At 45.0% G+C, this 21,257-nt stretch overlaps 1 protein-coding gene across 16 annotated transcripts in view; it reads right to left on the bottom strand.

The window, feature by feature from the left end:
- The window catches only part of LOC133347860 (RNA binding protein fox-1 homolog 3-like), a 306,370-nt gene that overhangs the window by 146,214 nt on the left and 138,899 nt on the right, over positions 1-21,257 (bottom strand). For 8 of the 16 annotated variants that reach the window (XM_061560543.1, XM_061560544.1, XM_061560541.1 and 5 more), the window contains one exon: positions 11,730-11,828. In XM_061560543.1, coding sequence (XP_061416527.1) covers positions 11,730-11,828 — 99 coding nt within the window. Of the gene's footprint in view, positions 1-11,729; positions 11,829-21,257 lie in introns of those variants that run through there. The other 8 variants (XM_061560547.1, XM_061560546.1, XM_061560548.1 and 5 more) reach the window with 2 other exon arrangements.

Below are 21,257 nucleotides of genomic sequence, written 5' to 3'. Positions count from 1 at the left end.
ATATTCATGAGCGGGTGGATTTTTACACTTACGCAGAAGAAGGTCGAGCGGAAAAAAATGTTTTCCCGCAAATTCGCTTTAAGTTTGACGTTTCTTTATTGAAAGTGAATCTAATAAATAATTCTACGCAGCAAAAAAGTCAATTTGGTGTCTTTATTTATTTCTTCAGCACTTGAGACGAAAGGTAAGTCTAATTTATGCTTCTACATTATACTAAAATAGACATTTCTCGGTGATTTTCTAGATATTGTATCGAATTCCAATTTCTTTTAACCCCAGCGACTGAAAGCAGAAGAAAATAAAGTTTCAGAGCAGTGAATTGGAACAAATCGAAGGTCAGTTATATACAGTGCTACAGTGACATGAAGTTAGGTGTTTTATGACTTCGTTTTGTGCCAGAATCAGTGCCATTAATACAGCGCTACAGTGAAATGCAGTGAAGTGTTTGACGACATGCTTTCGTGCAAGATTCGCTGCCATTAAAATTTACACAAGATACAATTATACTCTGCTCAATTTTTTCGTAAATATTACAGCGTCCGTCCTAGGACGGGCAAACAAGCTAGTAACAACATATTGGCAGTCAAGGAATGGAATGCATCTGAGTGGCCATCTCCCGATGAGACTGAGTGATGAAATCATTTAGCATGCAGGTGCTAGGTGAATTATTACGTATGTATGTTGGGCTTCCTTCGCACCGAAAGTAGCCAACCGTGCTAATCGGAGGTGCGGGGGAAGGATCGTAGGAGAGAGAGGTGGTTTGGGGAGGCCTTAATCAAGCAGTGGATTGGCAATGGCTAAAGCGATCATGTTATGCAATGAAACGTAGATATTTTGTTAAGAATGTTGCTGAATGGATGTCTCCAGAATAAAACAAGTCAATACATCGTCATGGCCAGACGACGTAAAATGACAAGTCAAATATTTGTTTCCGTAAGTCAAATTACTTTTCTTTTTTCTTCTTGGTTCTTTCGGTAAAGTCACGTAGAATGGAAATAATAAAATAATTTTGTTTTTTATTATTATTTTATTATTTCCATTCTACATGACTTTACCGAAAGAACCAAGAAGATGAATCCCTGCAGTCACGAAAGCTTTAAATCGAAATTTACTTTTCTTTTACATTAATACGGGATCAATTTGAAAATCTCTAAAAAGAGTAGCGATTAATGCGTATCGCCATTAGTTTAAAAAAAAATTATGAATATTTTACACCACGGGTCACCAAGGAAACGCCTCAACCGAATCTCAGAAGTCTATTTTCAGGAGGGTCCTGTCTGGTTTTCTCAGCAGGGGGCGATGGTGCTGTCGCCACTGCTGTATGCCAACCCCATTGAGTCATTCTGCAGGCAAACTTTCAGCATTGGGATAACGCGGCCAATACCAGTAACATTGCACGTTGTTAAAGCTCACTCTTAACATGCTGTGGCAAATATATATCATCGGTTTTACATAATAGAGTTGTTTTTGGGTTAGATAAGTCGTAAGGGTTGTCACGTAAACAGAACATGCCAATTCGTCATTGGCCACGTTCTGTTTAAGTGACAACCCTTACTAGTTGGCTGTGTCGGGTGGTGGCGGGTTTTAACGACACTACATTTTTATACTTTGGTTCTTTCGGTAAAGTCACGTATAAATGTATTATTTTATCTTTATACGTGACTTTACCGAAAGAACCAAAGAATAATTCCTGCAGTCACGAAAGCTCCAAATTAAGTTTACATTTTTATATTTACGCGATCTAACCAAAAAAAAAACTCTATGATGGAAGACATCGGTTTCCCAAGAGGCAAAACAAAATTTCTCCAAGTAAAACAAAAAGACAAAGTGTTTTGATCGTGGTGAACTGGCATCAACATTATGACGCGATTAAGGCCATGCAGTTATGTTCATTATACCTTTACAGTGGTAAAGGTATTTTTTTCGCCTGTGATTCAACACCACTGCTCGTAATGTCCGTGAAATATAAATAAACATAGAGAGTGGACGCTCACACAATCCCGTATTTTAATTTCCACTGAAGATTATATGGGAAACGCCAATAAAAACCAGGCATTGCCAAGTGAAGGCAGTGGCCTTATTTTGACGTCATCTATATTATTTTATGTTATATATGAAATTATTTTGACGTCATCTATGTTATTGCAGTGCAATGTTGTGCAGCTCAGCATCATTGGACAGAGGAGGCAGAAAGGGCAGTTGCATTAACTGAAAAGCTGCCGATTCAGCGCTATCCGCTAATGGCAGTAGCCAGGTTTTTACAGCACATGGGTGTAAATTTTAAGACCCCAGAGACTCGTTAATCAGATGGCAGAGTGGCGTGAGTACAGTTGCCATGATGTTCACTTTGCTTTCTCTCCTCCCGCGCAAACTCATACCTCCGTCTGCTCCCGCAAATATGAGCCTCCCGGCACAACGGTGGAATTAATTCGCTTGCAAACAGCAACGGAATTAAAAGTGTGTACATTTACACGGACGTAACGATTTTTTTTCCTCCGAAAAAAGTTTTCCCCTTAAAACAAACAGCAAAACGAGAGAGAGAGGAAAAAAAGGCACTGCCACGTTGAAATTCCAGCCGGAGGCTCACATAAATCAGCGCCAAAACCTCGCCATAACTCGGGTATATGGCACCCATATGTAGTTCGCAGTCGGAATCAGCCATATCCCGAAGCCATAAAGGCAACACATGGAGCCAAGCGGGCCATTACGGTATGAGATTGCATGGAGAAGAAACCCACTGTCGCTCCGCCAGCGATATTTCACCGGAACAGCAGATACACGCTATTGACACCCTTCATGTGCATTCTTACATGATGCAATCCTGCACACGCTTCGTCGCAGGCTGTATTTTTTCTCTCCCCCCCCCCTCCGCCGCTCTCTTTCTGACTCGCCTTGCCAATTCATTGCCGTCACGGTGCGATCAATCAGGCCAAACGTGGCAAGCCGTCCTCCGCCCACGTAACTTTTCGACTCCTAAATCCAACGATTCAATGGCTGCCATTGCGAGGGCTGCCTTATGAAGGCAGGCAAAGAGGCTGCTCGACATACATGGGGATGCTGACATCTGCAGGCAGTGTGGTAGAACTGGCCAAAGGAATCTAATTCAAGGCCACACCGAGAAATTCCTTTACGTGAAGTCACACACATGAGTATATGTTCCTTTCGAGTTTTTTCAAAAATATACCCATTGAAATCCAATGTATGTAGAAATAAAAATGCCTTTGCAATGAACAATTATGATACGAACACATATTTGACAAGAGCTGCACAATTGTTGAAAATATAATGGTTGTAGTCCAATGGTTAACCAATGATTCGAAACATTACACCTGCTGTAAAGTGGACATTAATTACCCGGTGATATAAATGTTCAACAGAAATCCACTGTGTGCTTAGTGTCAGCCTGAACTCATTCATATTTTCAAAGACTTCGAACTACTTTGGAGGGGAAAAAATATTTGCAGTGTCTAAATATGAATATAGATAAACACACAACACTTAAGTCAACACAGACTCTCAGTGGGCTCTCAATAAAAAAAAGTAAAAATAGACATGAAATACAATTAAAAGGGCTGCACAATGCCACACTATACATAAACACAATTGTGAACATTTATGTTTTCAGGGCATTCGTTGTCCCCTGCTAGACAGGCACATTAATTAAAAATAATTAATGTTTAGTAAAGATAAAAAAGTTAAACTGCATTGGAATGAAAAAAAAAACTGCTCTCCTCACCAAAGTATTTGAAAATTATACGTTTCATCGTTGATTCTCTTTCAATGCAGTACGTTATGAAGCCGCATATACATCACGACACGCAACAAAAATACCCCGACTATTTTTGGGCAATGTGACCTTTAATAGCAAGCGGTTAATTTGACCATGACACAGTGCACACGAATATACATTTTTTTTTGTTGCACAGAATTATGGGGTCGTTAAGGCTGCATGCAAGCGGGACAGGCTTAGAGGGCTCTCTGTAGGATGCAGCTTCGCGGCACAATGATGATTACTTTTCAGAGCCCACTGCATGCATACGATATTGGTCACAAGGACACCGTGTCAGAGTAAATGAAAACAAGATACAGTCAATGGCTCCACATTTTTTAACTGTAGGACAGACATGGATTAGGTCCAATGGCTGAGAGTCATTTTTTTCTGCCGTGCAATGCAATGAATTACATTTTATTATTCATGATTTATTTATGTTACATTCATCATACCAAATCTGTGTTTAGGTAGTATATATATAATTAATTTGTCACAAACGTTTAACCAGACAGCCAATTAAGATATTATATCTCTTTTGACTAAATGAGTCACTGTTGGTATTCGTAACTGCATAGGGATATTATTCACTATTATTTTGCAATTTAATTGTAGGTCATTTAAAAATGTAGGATTTCAGGTTTCACCATTGGGAAACGATAGGCCTCCGAATGGGCTACTCCCCAACATCACATGTCAGGATCCTTAAACAATTTCTCTTTCTGGAATGCAACACTGCCACTCGAGTAAATCTGTCGAGCACATTAAATAAATAGGCTGCCGGCGATTCATATTTCATGTACCTGGAGCGCGCAGAGAGTGCAGTTACACAAGAGCTGAATGCCAAACACAGGTGCCAGCTCATTTTGAATTTAAGAGCGCTCGCACTCGCTTGTCTACGACAGCGAGGCCATCACCAACACTTGCACTCCAAAGCAAGCATCGCTTCCCAGTCTGCCACTGCAATGCTTTCCAGTCCGCGTTATTCGGAGCTCAAGTTGTGTGTCCGTCGACAAAGGGGGTGGGGGGGGGGGGCGTGTTTGTCGGCTCCGACGCCAGGCGGCGCTGTTCCTCTACAGCGGCTAACTCGTCGGAACCGGAGCATCCTTGTTCTGACATTGACGAAAACTCCTTCTTGGTTCTTTCGGTAAAGTCACGTAGAAGGGAAGTAATAAAATAATCAAAATTTAACGTAATAAAAATAATTCTCACGACGTTTCGGCCACAACGCAAGCAGCCAGAGACAGCGTCTGAATGAAACACCACCGTGGTGGTGTTTCATTCAGACGCTGTCTCCCCGACAGACCTGGTCTTCACCAAGAAGATGAATCCCTGCAGTCACGAAAGCTTTAAATCGAAAAAATATTGACGAATACTGTGAAGCCCTTCGAAGAAGAGACCTGCAGTATTCATAGTTATCGACTCACGCACGCGCGCACGTCCGCCCGCGCGCATGACACATTGCGCTATGGCCGATTCTAAGTAGCAATCCTTCAGAGTGTTAATAAAGTCACCAACCAGAGGCGTCTCAACGAGCAGCGAACGAACAACGGACACTTTCCGAGGACCGAGTTGATGCAACAACAAAAAAGGAATTTAGGAAGATTCCGTGATAAATATACTTTTAGGAGAAGCAATCCCCCCCACCCCTCACGTGGATTTTCCGTCGGTAAGCATCGACGCCGGGTATTCTCACTTCTTGTGCCAAAGTAACAGCGCAAGACTGTCGCAAACGCCCCCCCCGCCCCCCCCCCCACCGGGGGGCACGTGATCAGCTGCTACTTGCCGGCGAAGACAAATGAGGGTCTACGAAGCAGACAGAATTCCCGAGTGGGAGGCTCTCACTTTAAACGAAAAAAGCCCCAAAAAAAAAAGAATGTGAAGAAACACCTCCGTGAAAGCAAAGCTCGTAAATAAATAAATAAGACACAGGCAGACGCACCCTTTCTTGTTCTCGATCCCGAGCAGGTCCAGCGTTGTAATCGCGAGGAGCTTAAGACGGTGACTTTGAGCGGCACTTGGGAGTGCAGAGAAAGCGACCGATACCCCACGCACCTCCTCAAAATCCTCCTTTGCGCGTGCTAAGTTTATTTTCTTGGTCCTCCTTTCTTTTTTAGCCGGACTGAAAGATGTTTGGTAGGAAAGATGGGGGATAAGAGTTGGCAGCGGGTGGGTGTGGCAGAGGAGGTCTCGATGATGATGTGGATTTGTGGAGGAGGAGGCGGTGGTGGTGGTGGGGGGATGATGGGGGGAAGGGAATGAGCAGGAGGAGCGGGGGGTTGTGCGGCTTGGAATCGCAAAGACCTCATAAAGTACACTTCAAACGCCGTGGCCAGTGGTGGCAGTAATCCAATGCCAGGCGCTGGGCCGTGCAAATCTACAACAAATGTTACGCCGGGGTGCAGCTGTTGTGCAAATGTGGCACGGAGGAACGAGAGAGGAGGAGGAGAAAAACCGCAGAGGAAAATATATAAATAAATATAATTGGGCCTAATAAGCATCAGTGCCAGGCCAGTTCCCTTGCTCTAGAGGGCACATATGCCCCTCAAGGTCCAAAATGAATTTAATAAACAGTTCAATGGCTTTGGAAATAACATGCGGAGAAAGCAATGGCTCCCGGTGACCAGACAGTGAGGTCTGCTTCCCCTGTATCCTGACCAGTACCGTCGACAAATAAAACAAGAACAGCAACCATGTTTGCCCGTGAGATATCAGTTTTGATGATTAACGTGGGTATTCTAGACATGACAGCTGCTTCCAGTGCTGGGAGCATCAATGTACAGCAGGTTAAGATGGGTTGAATCTCAGCACAGGGTAATCCAAATGGATTTTTTTCCCAATGTATAGTTGGCGCGAGGGAATGTATTATAGTATGGTATTTACATGAAGTATTACAAACCCAGCCCCATCAGTTTCTCACAGACAAGTGTAATTCCCTGGGAATTATGCAGAACCACTCCAAGACTGTTGATACAGCATTCCCATATCGGACTGCGCGGGACACTGCAAGGCGTTGCATTGTGAACGTAATCTGAAATTTCCTTGGCAGATTTTAAAATGACCTTGGATGTTCGCAACAATGAATATACATGACATCGCATGCATCAGTGCAGTCTTCCTCAGTAAACAAATATTACCAGCTTAACAAAAAAATCCAACAGAGGTGGCTGGGTGGCTCAGAGGTCAGAGCATGAGAATGGAACCGCTGAGTTGCTGGGTTTGAATCCAGGCGGCCAATTATGATAACGACCACACGGAGTTGATGGTCTCAGCCCAGTCACCCAAGACTGCACTGAATTTTGCTGAATTCCATCTCTGAGAATTAAACACCGGCTTTTACTCAAGCGACGAACACAAGCCGCATATGCAGAACAACGTTGGAGGGAAGTGATGCCCTCTACCGTGTGGGCCAGAGCTCACTTGCGGGATCTTGGAAGTAGCTCTTTGATATCCGTGTCTTCCGCGGGATGTTCTCAAACAGCGAAGGTACTGCATTACTCTGCGAGAGATCCAAGTGGCTAGTTTGTCTCCCAACATGACGGCTGACAACAAAATTGGATGAAACTGTGTGGAAAAAGACTAAAAAAATGTGACCAGTAGAAATAAAACAATTCCAGTACGATTCACTTCCATATATACACGGGCCAAGATGAATATGGACCAAGCTTCAATTTCACTATAAAACCCCACCAACTTAAGCAACGTGGCAACAGAGTGGAGGAATATTATGGGGGGAGGGGGGTATTAGATTAATCAGAGTGATGAGCTTCACACGCTAAAGCAATATGACTGATCCCAATTTTAAATATATATTTTCGTTTTGAAGGTTAGCAAAAACATATAGTGCAGAAGGTTGGAATGGATCTGGAGACATTTATAAAGCTCAAACGGGCACACGAACCTTTATGTACACTACTCATCCTTTCGGCACAAAGCTAAAGATCCCCCATGTAGCCTTACACACACTATTAGGGCAAGTGCTGTTAGCGAGCATCTATGAAAGCCAGCATGGCACACAAGGGGGTGGGTGGCCAGCACCACGCCCGGCCGCCTTTGTCTCCCTTGCGGTGATGTTTATACACCGCACCACGTACTCATTTGTGGCTAAGTCGACCTGGGGGAGGCCCAGAACCAGTTCACATAGTCGTCACTGGTGTTGACCGTGAGCGGGAATCAAACTCGGGTCGCCCGGGTTCCTAGCACAGCGCGCTAACCGCTGCACTACCGCTCCCCACAGGACACACACGCGCATACACACGTGCATACACACATACACCAAAGACAAAGATCACCATTTTGCCTTCGAGACACACACTCATTCACACGTGCGCACGCACATGCACAAACACCTTTTCAGACAACAGCTGGTGTGCACTTATTTACAAACTGCTGATCCTACAGTCAACAAAACCCGCATCAGCAATTTTACAACTTTGCTGGGATCAAGGGGTGTCAGCAATAACCTATTTGTTGGCCGTTTTGCAAAAAAAAACTTTCTTCCTAAAACTGAATATACAAGCAGCGCCAAATCCAAATAAAACAACTTAACATCACTGAATCGTCAACAGATGTACCGCGAGTACATTGCAGAAACACAGATGCTTATCAAGCATGGCAGTGTTGAATAGAAAAATGTTCTAAATTATAATGGGATTCCATCTCCTTTCAGACGATCAATTGCGTGACACTTGGGATAAAATCTCTCCGTCGCTCGATAGGTTGAAGGATTTTGAAGTGGTACCGTAGTTAATCCCACGATTTAAGATGACATGTAGATGCTTGCAATGAGAATCGCATCACAACAGATTTGTTGTCTCCAGCAAACGTCTACGTAGCACATCAATTAAAGTAAAACGAAGCAACACTGTACACTGCACGGGACCAAACCGACCTTAAAGATTGTGCAATCTGTATGCTTTTCATAGCGATGCTGGCACGCGGTTGTGTGAAACACAACGTTTTAATTCCAAGCTAACACACAGGAAAAATTAGTGAATTGTGCCTATGGTCCCACGCCGATACGCCAGGAATCATTCCTCTCCGGGATCGGCTCAATACCAAAACTATTTTTTTTATTCATACCAGGTAAGGCCCACTGAGCCATACAGCTTTTTTGGACAAAGCGACCTGGCCACGAATGATAGTCCAACGAAGCGTCTTATCACGTGGACATTTATAGCAGCCGAAGAAAAATCCATGCGACCACAGGAAAAAACATGCAAACTTCAAATATACAGGCATCAGGCTCGCGGTATCGAACCCACGTCCTCCTGTATACCAGGCGAGGTAGTTAACATCTCCTAGCCACCGGGGGAACCCGGAGCACCCAGAGAAGACCCACACATGCAAGGGGGGCAATACAGATGCTGCCACTGCCGCCTCCGCCGCTACCTCCACAGCACCCAAGGTTCTCTCAGCCGCCATCAACCATCTTCACAACTTCAGAAGTGCTGCACTATATTGTAAAGAGATCGACGTGATGACCTCATAGGTCATCCAGGAGGCAATATCGTGGCCAGGCGGAGAGAGAGACTCATGACATCCATTTTCACCGCGTTCGGCCGCCCGTATTTCAAGGGCCTATCTTACAGGGCAGATGACTATGGTATAAATTACAACACGAAGCTAAAAGTAAAACCACAGGTAAAAAGTTTTGTGCGATGTATTTCAGATTGGGCAGATGCACCGACGGATAGCGATGAAGGAAGGAGCAGTGAAATTTATGGGCCACTGACGTGGCTGCTTTTCACTGTCAACACCAACTGTTTATCAGCACTTTTGTTTTGGATTACTTTTCATCCTGTCTTCGCCGGCCATCCAAAATGATTTGGTTGTCTCTGCTTTTTTGTTTCTCTTTTAATCACTCGATGTTATCCACCAAGCACAACAACCCGTACGCATCCACTTGCACAAAGGAAACGTATCACTGCAAACACCGGAGATGAAATGGCTCCAAACACAATTCAGCAACAACGCAATGACGTAATTTCCCACGGAATCAAAACAGAGCCAATCGTGTTGGGCATGCAAACAAGTGATTTAAAAACACGACACGGGCAACCGTCTTCTTCAACACATCACCTGTAGGCGTTTACAAATGTTACACACTGTATCTGTTTGCTTCCAAATATCAAAGTGGGGATGGCAGGGGTGGAGGGGATAATTAATAGTTAAAGTATGTATTGAAAACATATCCATTTAAACCTCAACAATATAGGACGAGAGATTGAACTGAAAATCAACACACAATTACGCCGGGCTTGTATTTTTAGAAAGCACACTCTTGCTGCAAAGTCCGGATAGAAACGGTCTCATTACAGTATTGTGGCCCCTAGCAGCGGCGATGCGGTGGCGAGATGTTAACTATCTCGCCTGGTATACAGGAGGTTATATTTGGAGTGTGCATGTTCTCCCCGTGGTTGCGTGGATTTGTCCCCAGTTCCCCCGGTTTTTTCCCTTCACGTTTAAAAAAGCATGCGTTTAGAGTATTTGGCTGCTATATATTTTCATGTGATAAGCCCCTTCCTTTTGGCTATCATTTGTGACCAGGTCGCTTCTGAAAAAGAGCTACATAGCTCAGTGGGCCTTACCTGGTAAAATAATAAAAACATTTTAGTTAGTTTCTCAATGAACAATTTCTGTTACTGGTTTATCACTCGAAGATATAACAAGCAATAACGAAACCTAATATTAGGTAAGGGTTATCTCTATTTCATTTCAATTTCATTCTCAAACGATTTCACATGAGCATTTTTGGATTGAGGACGATATTAAGCGATACACGAATTGAATAAAATGATTTATACTACAGGGATGTCAAATAAATACTTGCTTAATGTTTCCCATTCAGGTCATCGTGCAAATCACTCACAAAATGAAGATAACATTCAATTCAATTAACTTATCCAGATGACGTATACGCGGCAAAACACGATGGTAAATCAAATAATATGTACGTCCATTTGACATATACTCATAACATTGGCGGTGTATCATCGTTGCATCGATATTATGAGCTTCCTCCAGGTTCAGAGCCGTAGCATTATGTCATATCATCACACCAGCAACAATCCCATAAAAAGCAGGCTGCTATTGCTGCTGCTTAAAAAAATGAATAACACTCGATTGATTGGGATGTGACCTTGAGAGAAGGCTCCAAACGATCAGTACACACCTCTTCACCGATAAAGTAAACACTTCCGATTGTACAGCTGTCCTCATTATTTACGACACAATTACCAGTGTTCAAACACGTCGTTTATTTGCGTTACCCCCCCCACCCCCAATGTAGTTTAAAAACAAAACAATATTTAAAATGAAGTAACATTAAAACGGAAACATAAATGTGTTTGCAGCGAAAGACGAACACAACGTTCAAATGTATTTTTGGCGATGAAGGAGATAAATGGAGTTGGGGCGGCGGTGCAGTAGCCAGTGCAGTGCAGAGTGCACCACTCAACCCAAGTTAGATTCCTGGCCCAGGTTGATTAATTATCAGAACTGTAGCCGGTCCTGTTAGCTCCTCCTACACCCTTTCATCCTAAGCCGACCGTCAACCCTCAAGCAGCCAGCATTTTGAAGCACGCTCAATTAATCCCGACCACCGACGTGGTGTGCCGAGGACATGTATCTAGCAGTAGATACACATAGGGCTATAAATTATTGTCTCGTAACAAAGGTAGTATTCCCAAGCACTCAACAGCTAATCCCCCCCCCCCCAAAAAAAAAACCTCTATTATGGATCATATTGGTCGCAAAAGCCTGCGTGTTAAACTGACTCAACAGCTGAAACGCTCCAATTTTTTTTATGTGTCTCAACAAACCCCTACGTAACGTCAAAGCAAACGCGCGTAGCTCATTCAAAGAAAAAAAAAAGATCTCATCATCTGCACCCAGCGATTGAAAGTAAATACATCCACAGACAGACGTGCATCGATGTTCCGCGTGTGTCATTTCCAACCTCGGTGCTCTTTGTTTGGACATCCGATGTGACGCGGTGCTGTGCCCTCACCTCGCTCTCTTCTTTCCCCGTACAACTGCTGCAGTCAACCTTCGAGTCCTGCGAGAGTGACGAGAAAACGGGGGGCGGGGGGGAGCTTTTAAACTTTGCCTGCCGTTCACGTTGGAAGCGTCAAAATCAACAGCCGTTCCCACTCATACGCATTGCCATCAGATCAGCCGTGATCTACCCACTGCTGGATGAAGGTGTTCCCCTACCACCCGCACCCCTCCCCCCACGTCTGCCCTGCTACCCCCAGCCAAGCCGTCGGCATCTCTCACGCGTCTTGCTGAACGACGGAATTCCATCCACTCCAGCTCCTGCGCACGAGATGATTTCACTGATCCATCTCCACGGGGCGCCGCTCTGTAGCTCGTCACGACCACAGTGCTAAACTTTAGTCTCCATTCAAGTGAAGTTTCGGTTTTACCCCCACCCCCCCCCCCCCCCACAAAAAAAGGTCCTCAAACCTGCCCCTCGTGCAGATGTTCATATTTTTATTTCAGTTATGTTGATTCACCAAATGAACCTTATGGCGGTACCCCGGGGCGCCAAATAATAATAAAAAATGGCCGAGGCAATTAAACATTTTATTTCCGGGACACTATTTATTCCAGGGGTGTACAAACTCCGCGACTGGGGTACCAATCAATCCGAAACGCCAAACATTAGCATAAAAAATACGTTATCGAAAAATTAAACTTTGAACAGTGCATCGTGTACAGCTCGTCGAGATGAGTCGATTGCCGCATCGCCGACCATCAACAGACTAAAAATGACTGCATCACGGACGTCATGCGAGAGCAGGGTACCCCAGGATGACGCCATAAGGTTCAAATTCCGTATCCTCATTTGTTAAGGCTCGCACCACGCCTGACCGCCTTTGTCTCCCCAATAGTGATGTTTACACACCGCACCAGGTACTCAATTGAGGCCGAGTCGACCTAGGGTAGGCCCAGGACCGGTTCAGATAACCGTCACTGGTGTTGGCCGTGAGCTAGAATCGAACTCAGAACGCCGGGTTCAAAGCGCAACGCGCTAACCGCGACACTACCGCTCAGTCCTACTAGATAAATATATACACACTAGCTTTACTACCCGGCTTCGCCCGGGTCTTGGATCCACGACGCCAGGCCGCCTTTGTCTCCCCAGTGGCGATGTTCATACGCCACACCAGTTACTCGTTTTGAGGCAGAGTCCCTCCCTCACCGCTCTTCCTCCCTCACCGCTCTCCCTCCCTCACCACTCACGCACGGCCGCCTTTGTCTCCCCAGTGGCGATGTTAATACGCCACACCAGTTACTCGTTTGAGGCTGAGTCGACCTAGGGGAGGTTCAAATAATCGTCACCGGTGGTGGCCGTGAGCGGGAATGGAACTCGGTTCGCCGGGTTGGTAGCGCAGCGTAGCGTTAACCACTACACCCACCGCTCCTCACACACCACACACGCACAGACACACACACAGACACACACACATACACACGCAGACACACACAGACAGACACACACACACAGACACACAGACAGCACGCTAACCACTACACTACCGCTCCCCACACACCACACACGCACACACACAGACACACACACAGACAAGACAAAGATCCCCCGTATAGCCTTAACAGACTGTAGGGGCAAGTGCTGTTAGCGAGCACCTATGAAGGCCGGAACGGTACACGAGGGGGTGGGTGGCCAGCACCACGCCCGACCGCCTTTGTCTCCCCAGTGGCGATGTTTACACACCGCACCAGGTACTCATTTAAGGCTGAGTCGACCTAGGGGAGGCCCAGGACCGGTTCAGATAATCGTCACTGGTGTTAGCCGTGAGCGGGAATCGAACCCGGGTCGCCAGGTTCATAGCGCAGCGCGCTAACCGCTACACTACCGCTCCCCACAAGACACACACACACATACACACACATACATACACACACATACACACAAACACATACACACACATACACACACATACATACACAGAGACATACACATACACACAAACACACACATACATACACACAAACACATACACAATACACACACACATACATGCAGACACACAGACAGACACATAACACACATACATACACACACATACATACACAGAAACACATACACACACATACATACAAACACACATACATACACACAAACACATACACACACGTACATACACACATACATACAGACACGCAGACATACACATAAACACATAAAAAAAACCGACATACATACACACGCACATACAAACACACAAACACATACACACACACATACACACATACATAGAGACACACAGACATACACATAAACACATACACACATACACATGACCCGGCTTCGCCCGGGACTTGGATCCACCACGCCCGGCCGCCTTTGTCTCCCCAGTGCCGATGTGAAAACGCCACACCAGTTACTCGTTTTGAGGCTGAGTCCCTCCCTCGCCACTCTCCCTCCCTCGCCACTCTCCCTCCCTCACGACTCTGTAGAGGACGTGAAACTTTTATGAATTTACCTTAGATTCGCGTGGTGGGTGTCGAGGCCTAGCACCGTGCAGAGCCTCCCGCCTCGCCTGATTTTCCCACCCGGCTGACGCTGGGTACGGGTGCCGGTCCCCCCCCCCCCCCCCTCAGCGCTCGAACAATACTGTGTAATGGCTATTATTTAATTAATTACGGAGCCTATGAAAGTGGCGAAGGCGTGGCTAGCCATTGGCAGGGGCAACCGCCGTCCAATGAAAGTGCAGCCCTTGGCGAAGGCGTCGCTAGCCGTTGCCAGGTCCAATGAAAGCGGCGAAGGCGTCGCTAGCCGTTGGCAGGGGCAACCGGCGTCCAATGAAAGTGCGTATGGTCCGGAGACACACAGACACACAGACAGACAGACAGATTCACGATTTTATATATATAGATAATGTATAATACATTAATATGAAGGGAGAAGGGATAGTGGAAGGTCCCACTATGTTATGTAACATTTCCTTTTCTCAGCTTTTTACCACAAATACAATTAATCAAATGTCTATGAAGAAAATGCTATATGCAAGTGTCACAAAAAAAAAAACTTCGCGAATATAATTCCATAATAGCGCAAGTTGGTTGTGCTAGAAAAATGTTTTAAAGATGCCAAAGTGTCCGGGATAAATGGGTTGCCTCGTAAGATTAATGATTTGCCAATATTAAGTAACCCTGCCTGCCACGTGGTATACTGATGAGTCATGCACAGAGAGATTGTATTGACAATGGAGATGCCAATAATGAAGATGACAAGTCGGTGATGACGCACCCCACTATCCGCCCCTCGCTCATAAGTTGCCAAACTGTTCTCTGCACTCGCGCGAGAGGGCTCCATGTAGACGAGGCGAGACACTGTGTCAAAACTGGTCCAGAGTTTTCTTGCATTGATAATCTCACTCCCCTAAAATTCCGATGTACGGCAGCACAATACATGCTCTCGAATGTTTTATGTGCAGAGACGTATACGGGAAGGTCGCGAATTGCCTACTCCTTTTGCTTTTTCCACGAGCGCCTGCATCGTGGTTACAGTCTCCAGATATGGTAAAATACGTCCCAACCGGCCTCGCAAACCGAGGTTATAAAAAATCCCCCCTTTAACCTGCACTGCCACTGCTGTCTCTCAGAGCACAGATCCCATCACTTTGGCGCGGTAATAAGTCGACGCACCCAGAATATCAAGTGCAGAATCTAGGATTGCGGCGATGTGGCGACAGATACTGCGATGTTAAGGTTCACTATAATCGTGTGGTACATCATGGGAACTCCTTTGTCAGGACCAAAATATGAGAATAGGTTTTTCACCTTTTTTCTGGCAATAAAACAGGTGTGTTAAGATGTTAAAACACCAAACTGAAACCTTTTACAAGGAATCATGGCTTGCATTAACCACAATACTTGTGGTCAGAATGCAAACAAAAAAACATACTCTGATAATATATGCATTGTCTTTGAAACTGATTGGTCCAGACCAGAGACAGCTTTCGAGCCTAGTTTCAAACGTTGTTAGACCAGAGGACGCCTTTTGTTTGCGTTCTGACCACAAGTATTGTGATTAATGCAGACATGTTTCCTTGTAAAAGATTTCAGTTTGGTGTTTTCACATCTTAACACCTGTTTTGTTGCCAGAAAACCTATTCTCATCGTGTGGTACAGTTTAGAAAATATCACATTACACTGGACAACTAAAAAACACAACAACGCCTTTGTCAATCTGTCATTTCCCAGCATGGCTGTAACCCATGCCACTCACCAACCACACCCATGCCACTCACCAACCACACCCATGCCACTCACCAACCACACCCATGCCACCCACCAACCACACCCATGCCACTCAGCAACCACCCATGCCACTCACCAACCACACCTATGCCACTCACCAACCACACCCATGCCACCCACCAACCACACCTATGCCACTCAGTAACAGCCCATACCACTCGTTAACCAGCGCGTGTGCTGATTGGCTCCCTCCACAATGGCTGTACCGCCTTCTCCTGGCAAGCCCAGGGTATGTCAGCCACGATAATATGGTGATTAGTGTTGTACATTTTATTTTACATGGTTAGTTACGAAATAAGAAATGCACAAATCATTAAAGTTCCAAATTAAAAAGCAATTGCCCATCACAGGGTTTCTTCTAAATATTTTTAAAAAATAATTGACTGCATGGCGATTATATGACCTCATAATTTTGTAGCGTAGTTACTGTGATTATATATGTATTAGCTATGCAATTTAAAGTATGTTCCTTCTCATCTTCACCGGTTGTAAAGTTGCAAATGTCAAAGTTGTTGCGTGAGGATATTTAGCAAATAATCAACAACAATGTTTATTTGTACTCGCAGCATTCTACAGAAGATCACAAAAATTAACATACTTTAAATTTGTGAAATACAATTGCGGGTGGGGGGGGGGGTACTGATAGCGTGATGATCGTCATAGCATTAAAATTTCTATTATGCCGTGTAACCATTTTGGCCAATGACCAAACCCTTCTCAAAACCTGAGATTTCACGCACAAAACGGCGTCGGTTCCCGAGGTCTTGCGACGAATAACGCCCCAGCAGGGGGCACATTAACACCACTAATCACATCACTGTAAGCTCGCTTGACTGAGTATGCACTTGAAGCGCCGAAGTGGAATGAAATAACAACGCATTCTGTCTTTCGGGTCCAGCGTGAGTGCAGCAAGGTGAAATTACATCCGTTCAACCAAACAGTCCTTTTGTAGAGGTTTAAATAAAATGCTATTTTGATTACGAGATAAAGGCATCACGATGGCGTTTACGATGTCTTGTAAAAAACGCGTAATTGTTACAATTACACCAAATTCATTCACGATGATGAAAGGCGAAACGGTGCAAGAAATCCATCACGTACAACGATAGCTGAGCGATTTTTTTCATAATAATAAAAAAACGTGATCAGCACAATGATTTATTTTCTCTGAAGCCTTTTTAGATTCATCAATTTATAATTAATCGCATTTTGATCCGTTAAAGAAACGCCCAGCGTACGCATTACAAATCCCCGCCGAAAAATTTGCGCCCTGAGCAAACAAAGGTGGCGGATCGTCGCGAACGTTAACGAGCCTTCACCGTGGTGGCTCGCTGGGGGTCAGGGGTCAACCTTCGAGGCATTCCTCCAGTTCGTTCCCCACGGCACGCCTGGGCCTCCAGTTGGCGGAGGGGCATCGAAACCCCGCAGGAAAGCAACCCCGACCATCGGCACGACCGGCGATGGTCACGGGCCCCCCCCCAACCCACCACCACCACCCGGGGCTGCTGCCCGCGAGTCTGTTATTACAAAGTACCCAAGAGGCCAATTGGGTGCCGGGGGGCCCCTCACGCATCTCGCCTCGCCGATAACGGCGCCCAGCACGCCGCGCAAGGCGGTGGGCGCTGGAGGATGTGGATTTAAGGCGTGGAAGCACGCAAACTTGAAGGGAAATCAATGGCGTGGCATTTAAAGACACAAATCCTTGACGTGCGCCATTAACGGGGGGGGGGGGAGGTGGGTGGGTTTTCTCCCCTGGGTCACCGTAAAAAAAAACTTTTCGACACGCACCGGCGATGAAATGAATAAAAAAAAGCAGTTGGTGTCGTCTGAGGCATTGAATATTTGCACTATAGGGGAGGTGTAACATTTATTTCCTCAGGTGTGAAGCTGACCATCCATCCGAAGGAATCGATGGCCCATTATCGACAACCCGCATCAGAAGGTTGCTTGCGACAGAAAGTTGCTAAAGGCCAACGCTGTCAGCTTGCGTCATTGGTGGCAGAAGGCCGTCGAGGCAAGGGGAGGAGATTTTTGTTGTTGCACGGATGAGAACCTCTCCCAGTGTCACCTCTCCAGCTGAGCGGTCCTAATGTGTGACGAGCAAATACGGCTCCGCAATAAGGCGGTGGGAGGGGACTGGCGTGATTGTGCGAACCGTTTGGATGGGACGTCCTTGCGGAACACGGTTCACCTTCCATCACACAGCGGGGCCGTGTGGCTGCTTCACTCAGCAGTGGCAATTGAGTGGACCATACTCCATCTGACTACGGGGAGTCTGGAGCTACTTGGGTTTCCAAGGGCTTCGCAGTCAATAGCACCTGAGCAGACGAGACCTTTGCAGCCAAGCCCTTAGTGGGAAAATACAGTGCCCAAGAGCATGCCAAACTTGATTTGAAACACGAGCCAGTGTCTGTTGAAATATGTGCTTGTTGGGGGTTTAATTGCTCATCGACAGCACGTTTATTTGTTGATGAATCCCTTATTACAATCATATGTGCGTACATGTTTTTTTAGGAATTATGTACGAATTTTTTATTTGAATAGAAAATACGAGGTTCGCGTATTTCGTGGCATTTAAAACAGTGATTATTTTGTTTTAATCTAAGAACAAAGTATAATAATAGCACAAACGAGTATCATGATCGTCAGCCATGATCAATTCGCTGCTGGTTGAAGCATCCCCCTCGCCCCCACCAAAAGCCGCAACCACTCTCGCTATCCTGCGAAGTATATCATTTTTACAATTATCAATACTGTCATTTTTTTTTATTCTAAGAGAGTGGCCCACATGTATTGCAGCGTACGTTTTATTGCGTGTGCCATACCGCTGAGCAGCCACGCGGCTCCCAATCAATGTCGAAATAACATCATCCTGGGGAGGTTGCAACACTAAAAAAATGAACTCGGTTACCAAAGCGTGAGTTTTTTTTTTGGGGGGGGGGGGGGGTCACAACAGGTGGTGGTTTAAGTTGTACGGATAATGGTTTCTACGATGTTTTCACCTCCAGGCAAGAGAATAGCAAAGAGACAATACTCCTTAGCTCGGTTGGAAACATAAGACTATATAATACGTCCCTCCATCAGCAAAAAAGCTTAGGACGCGACCATTCGCATTAACGGTGCAATTTACGAGCAGCCAAATGTGTGCGGCATATCTTGCAGAAGACCAACAAATAAGTGCAGAAACAAAACGTATTTTCAATTATATTGCAGACTGCTGACAAAACAAATATATTGGTCAAACTCGCTAAGGAATACCCATTAACGGGGAGATGCATAAATTGCATTCGTATTGTCTTAAGTGCACAAACACTATCTATAAACCTTGGTACTTAAAGGCTTTTTCTAATGCAATTGTTCCAGTAAAACTGCATTTTAATAATAGATTTACACGTGGCTTACAAATGGCTTCTATGCATAATGCAACGTTCTAAAGTTCATAGTGTTACGAGCGTAAGTCATGCGGATGTGTATATAATGCATACGGTGTGTGTGTGTGTGTGAATATATGTATCCCTGCTCTACTTACGTGAGCGTGCGTATGACTGGAATTTACTGCACACCACGAAGGCCTATGATTTTATTAGGCGCCAAAGCGCAGAGAGTGCACATTTTCAGAAATAAGTGGCAAGGTTTCGCACACTTACGCGTGCCTACTCGGGTAGCGTTTGAGAAATACAAAGCAGCGAATGTAAGGTACACCTGACAATGACCAGCGTAATGTCTGCACCTCTTCTCCTGTGATGTTTTGTTTCTCTGAAAATGAGTTGTTAAAATAATAGGCTTGCATTTTCTACTCAATTATTTTGTGAATGTATCCCATCCACAAAACCTGAGACCATCCTGTAAGGCTGCAAGGAAGGGCGCGTTGATTCAATGATCCCAAACGATTTATTTCGATCAGAATGCACGTATCGAACGATGCGTGTGACCAATCAATGACTCTAGATTACTGTGTACGCTGAATGACGTCAGCTCGGGTGCAGGGGCCACTCGAGACGTTCTCATGAAAAACTATTTTTTTTAAATGATTCTTGGAATAGAATCGTGATCTGAATCATGATAATTCAGGGATCCGCAAGGGGTTGGAGTGAGGGGAGCGATGGTTACAGATCTGGTATCCAGTGGCACTCGGGTATCCAGCCACAGCTTCTCCACGAGAGCCAGAACACTCAAAGGAGCTCAAAGGGAGTGGACAAACGCTGCAGGGGTGAACATGAATATGTAAGTCTCATGGGCGATTGGTATAACATTCCATTTGCTCTCAATGATTAAAATATAATTCTCATACATTTGTAAATTACAAACAGTTAGTTTAGCAGTCATAAGTGCACGCAGCAATTCAGATAGAGGGTTGCACAAGCATAATATTTATCTATAGCCATGCAATAAAAACCCAATATAATGTGCACGGTATGGTCTGGTGTTTATTGTAATTTCTAAAATGTACTGCATTGCGAGCTACTAACATATGTGAGCTACACAACAAACTGTAAAAATGCACACATGCAAATAGAGTGGGAGATTAAACAACGTGGTCCAGATGTCACGTGACCCCCGTTTAATTCTCTCAAACTAAATATTGTTGCATACCAAGGGATGCGAAAACAGAAATGAATAAGCAAAGGAAAAATATGTGAGGGGTCAATTAATTCGGGGTTACAGGACATCTGTAGTATCAGAACTGCCCATTCACCAACCGACACTGCCCAGCAGTGGTCAAACAGCCCCCCTCACTGACACGGCATAGGGAGGCCTTCATCCAGCAGTGAAATGACAAAGGGGTGTGTTCTACTTAACATTAATGAACAACTTTTATTAAACTTAATTTAGCTATTTTTTTTTAGCAGGTAAGGCCCACTGAGCTTTATAGCTCTTTTTAAGAAGCGACCTGTCCACAGATGATAGCTCAACGAAGTGGCTTATCATGTGGAAATGTATATCAGCCAAATACTCTAAACGCACGTTTCTAGACGTGGAGGGAAAAAACCGAGAAACTGGAGAAAAATCCACGCGACCACGGGGAGAAGATACAAACTCCATATATATACAGCGGGCGTCAGGGTCGGGAGAGATAAACCCACGACCTCCTGAATAGGAGGTGAGGGAGTGAACATCTCGCCACAACGTAAAACGCGTATATGTCATTACATTAATTATTTGCATAGGTCTTCATACATGACTCATAAACCCC

Source organism: Lethenteron reissneri, chromosome 26 (genome assembly GCF_015708825.2).
Source record: "Lethenteron reissneri isolate LAM-NWPU_2019-01 chromosome 26, ASM1570882v1, whole genome shotgun sequence".
Lineage (NCBI taxonomy): Eukaryota > Metazoa > Chordata > Hyperoartia > Petromyzontiformes > Petromyzontidae > Lethenteron > Lethenteron reissneri.
The sequence above is the reverse complement of the archived record's forward strand: the minus strand, read 5'-3'. Positions and strand labels throughout refer to the sequence as shown.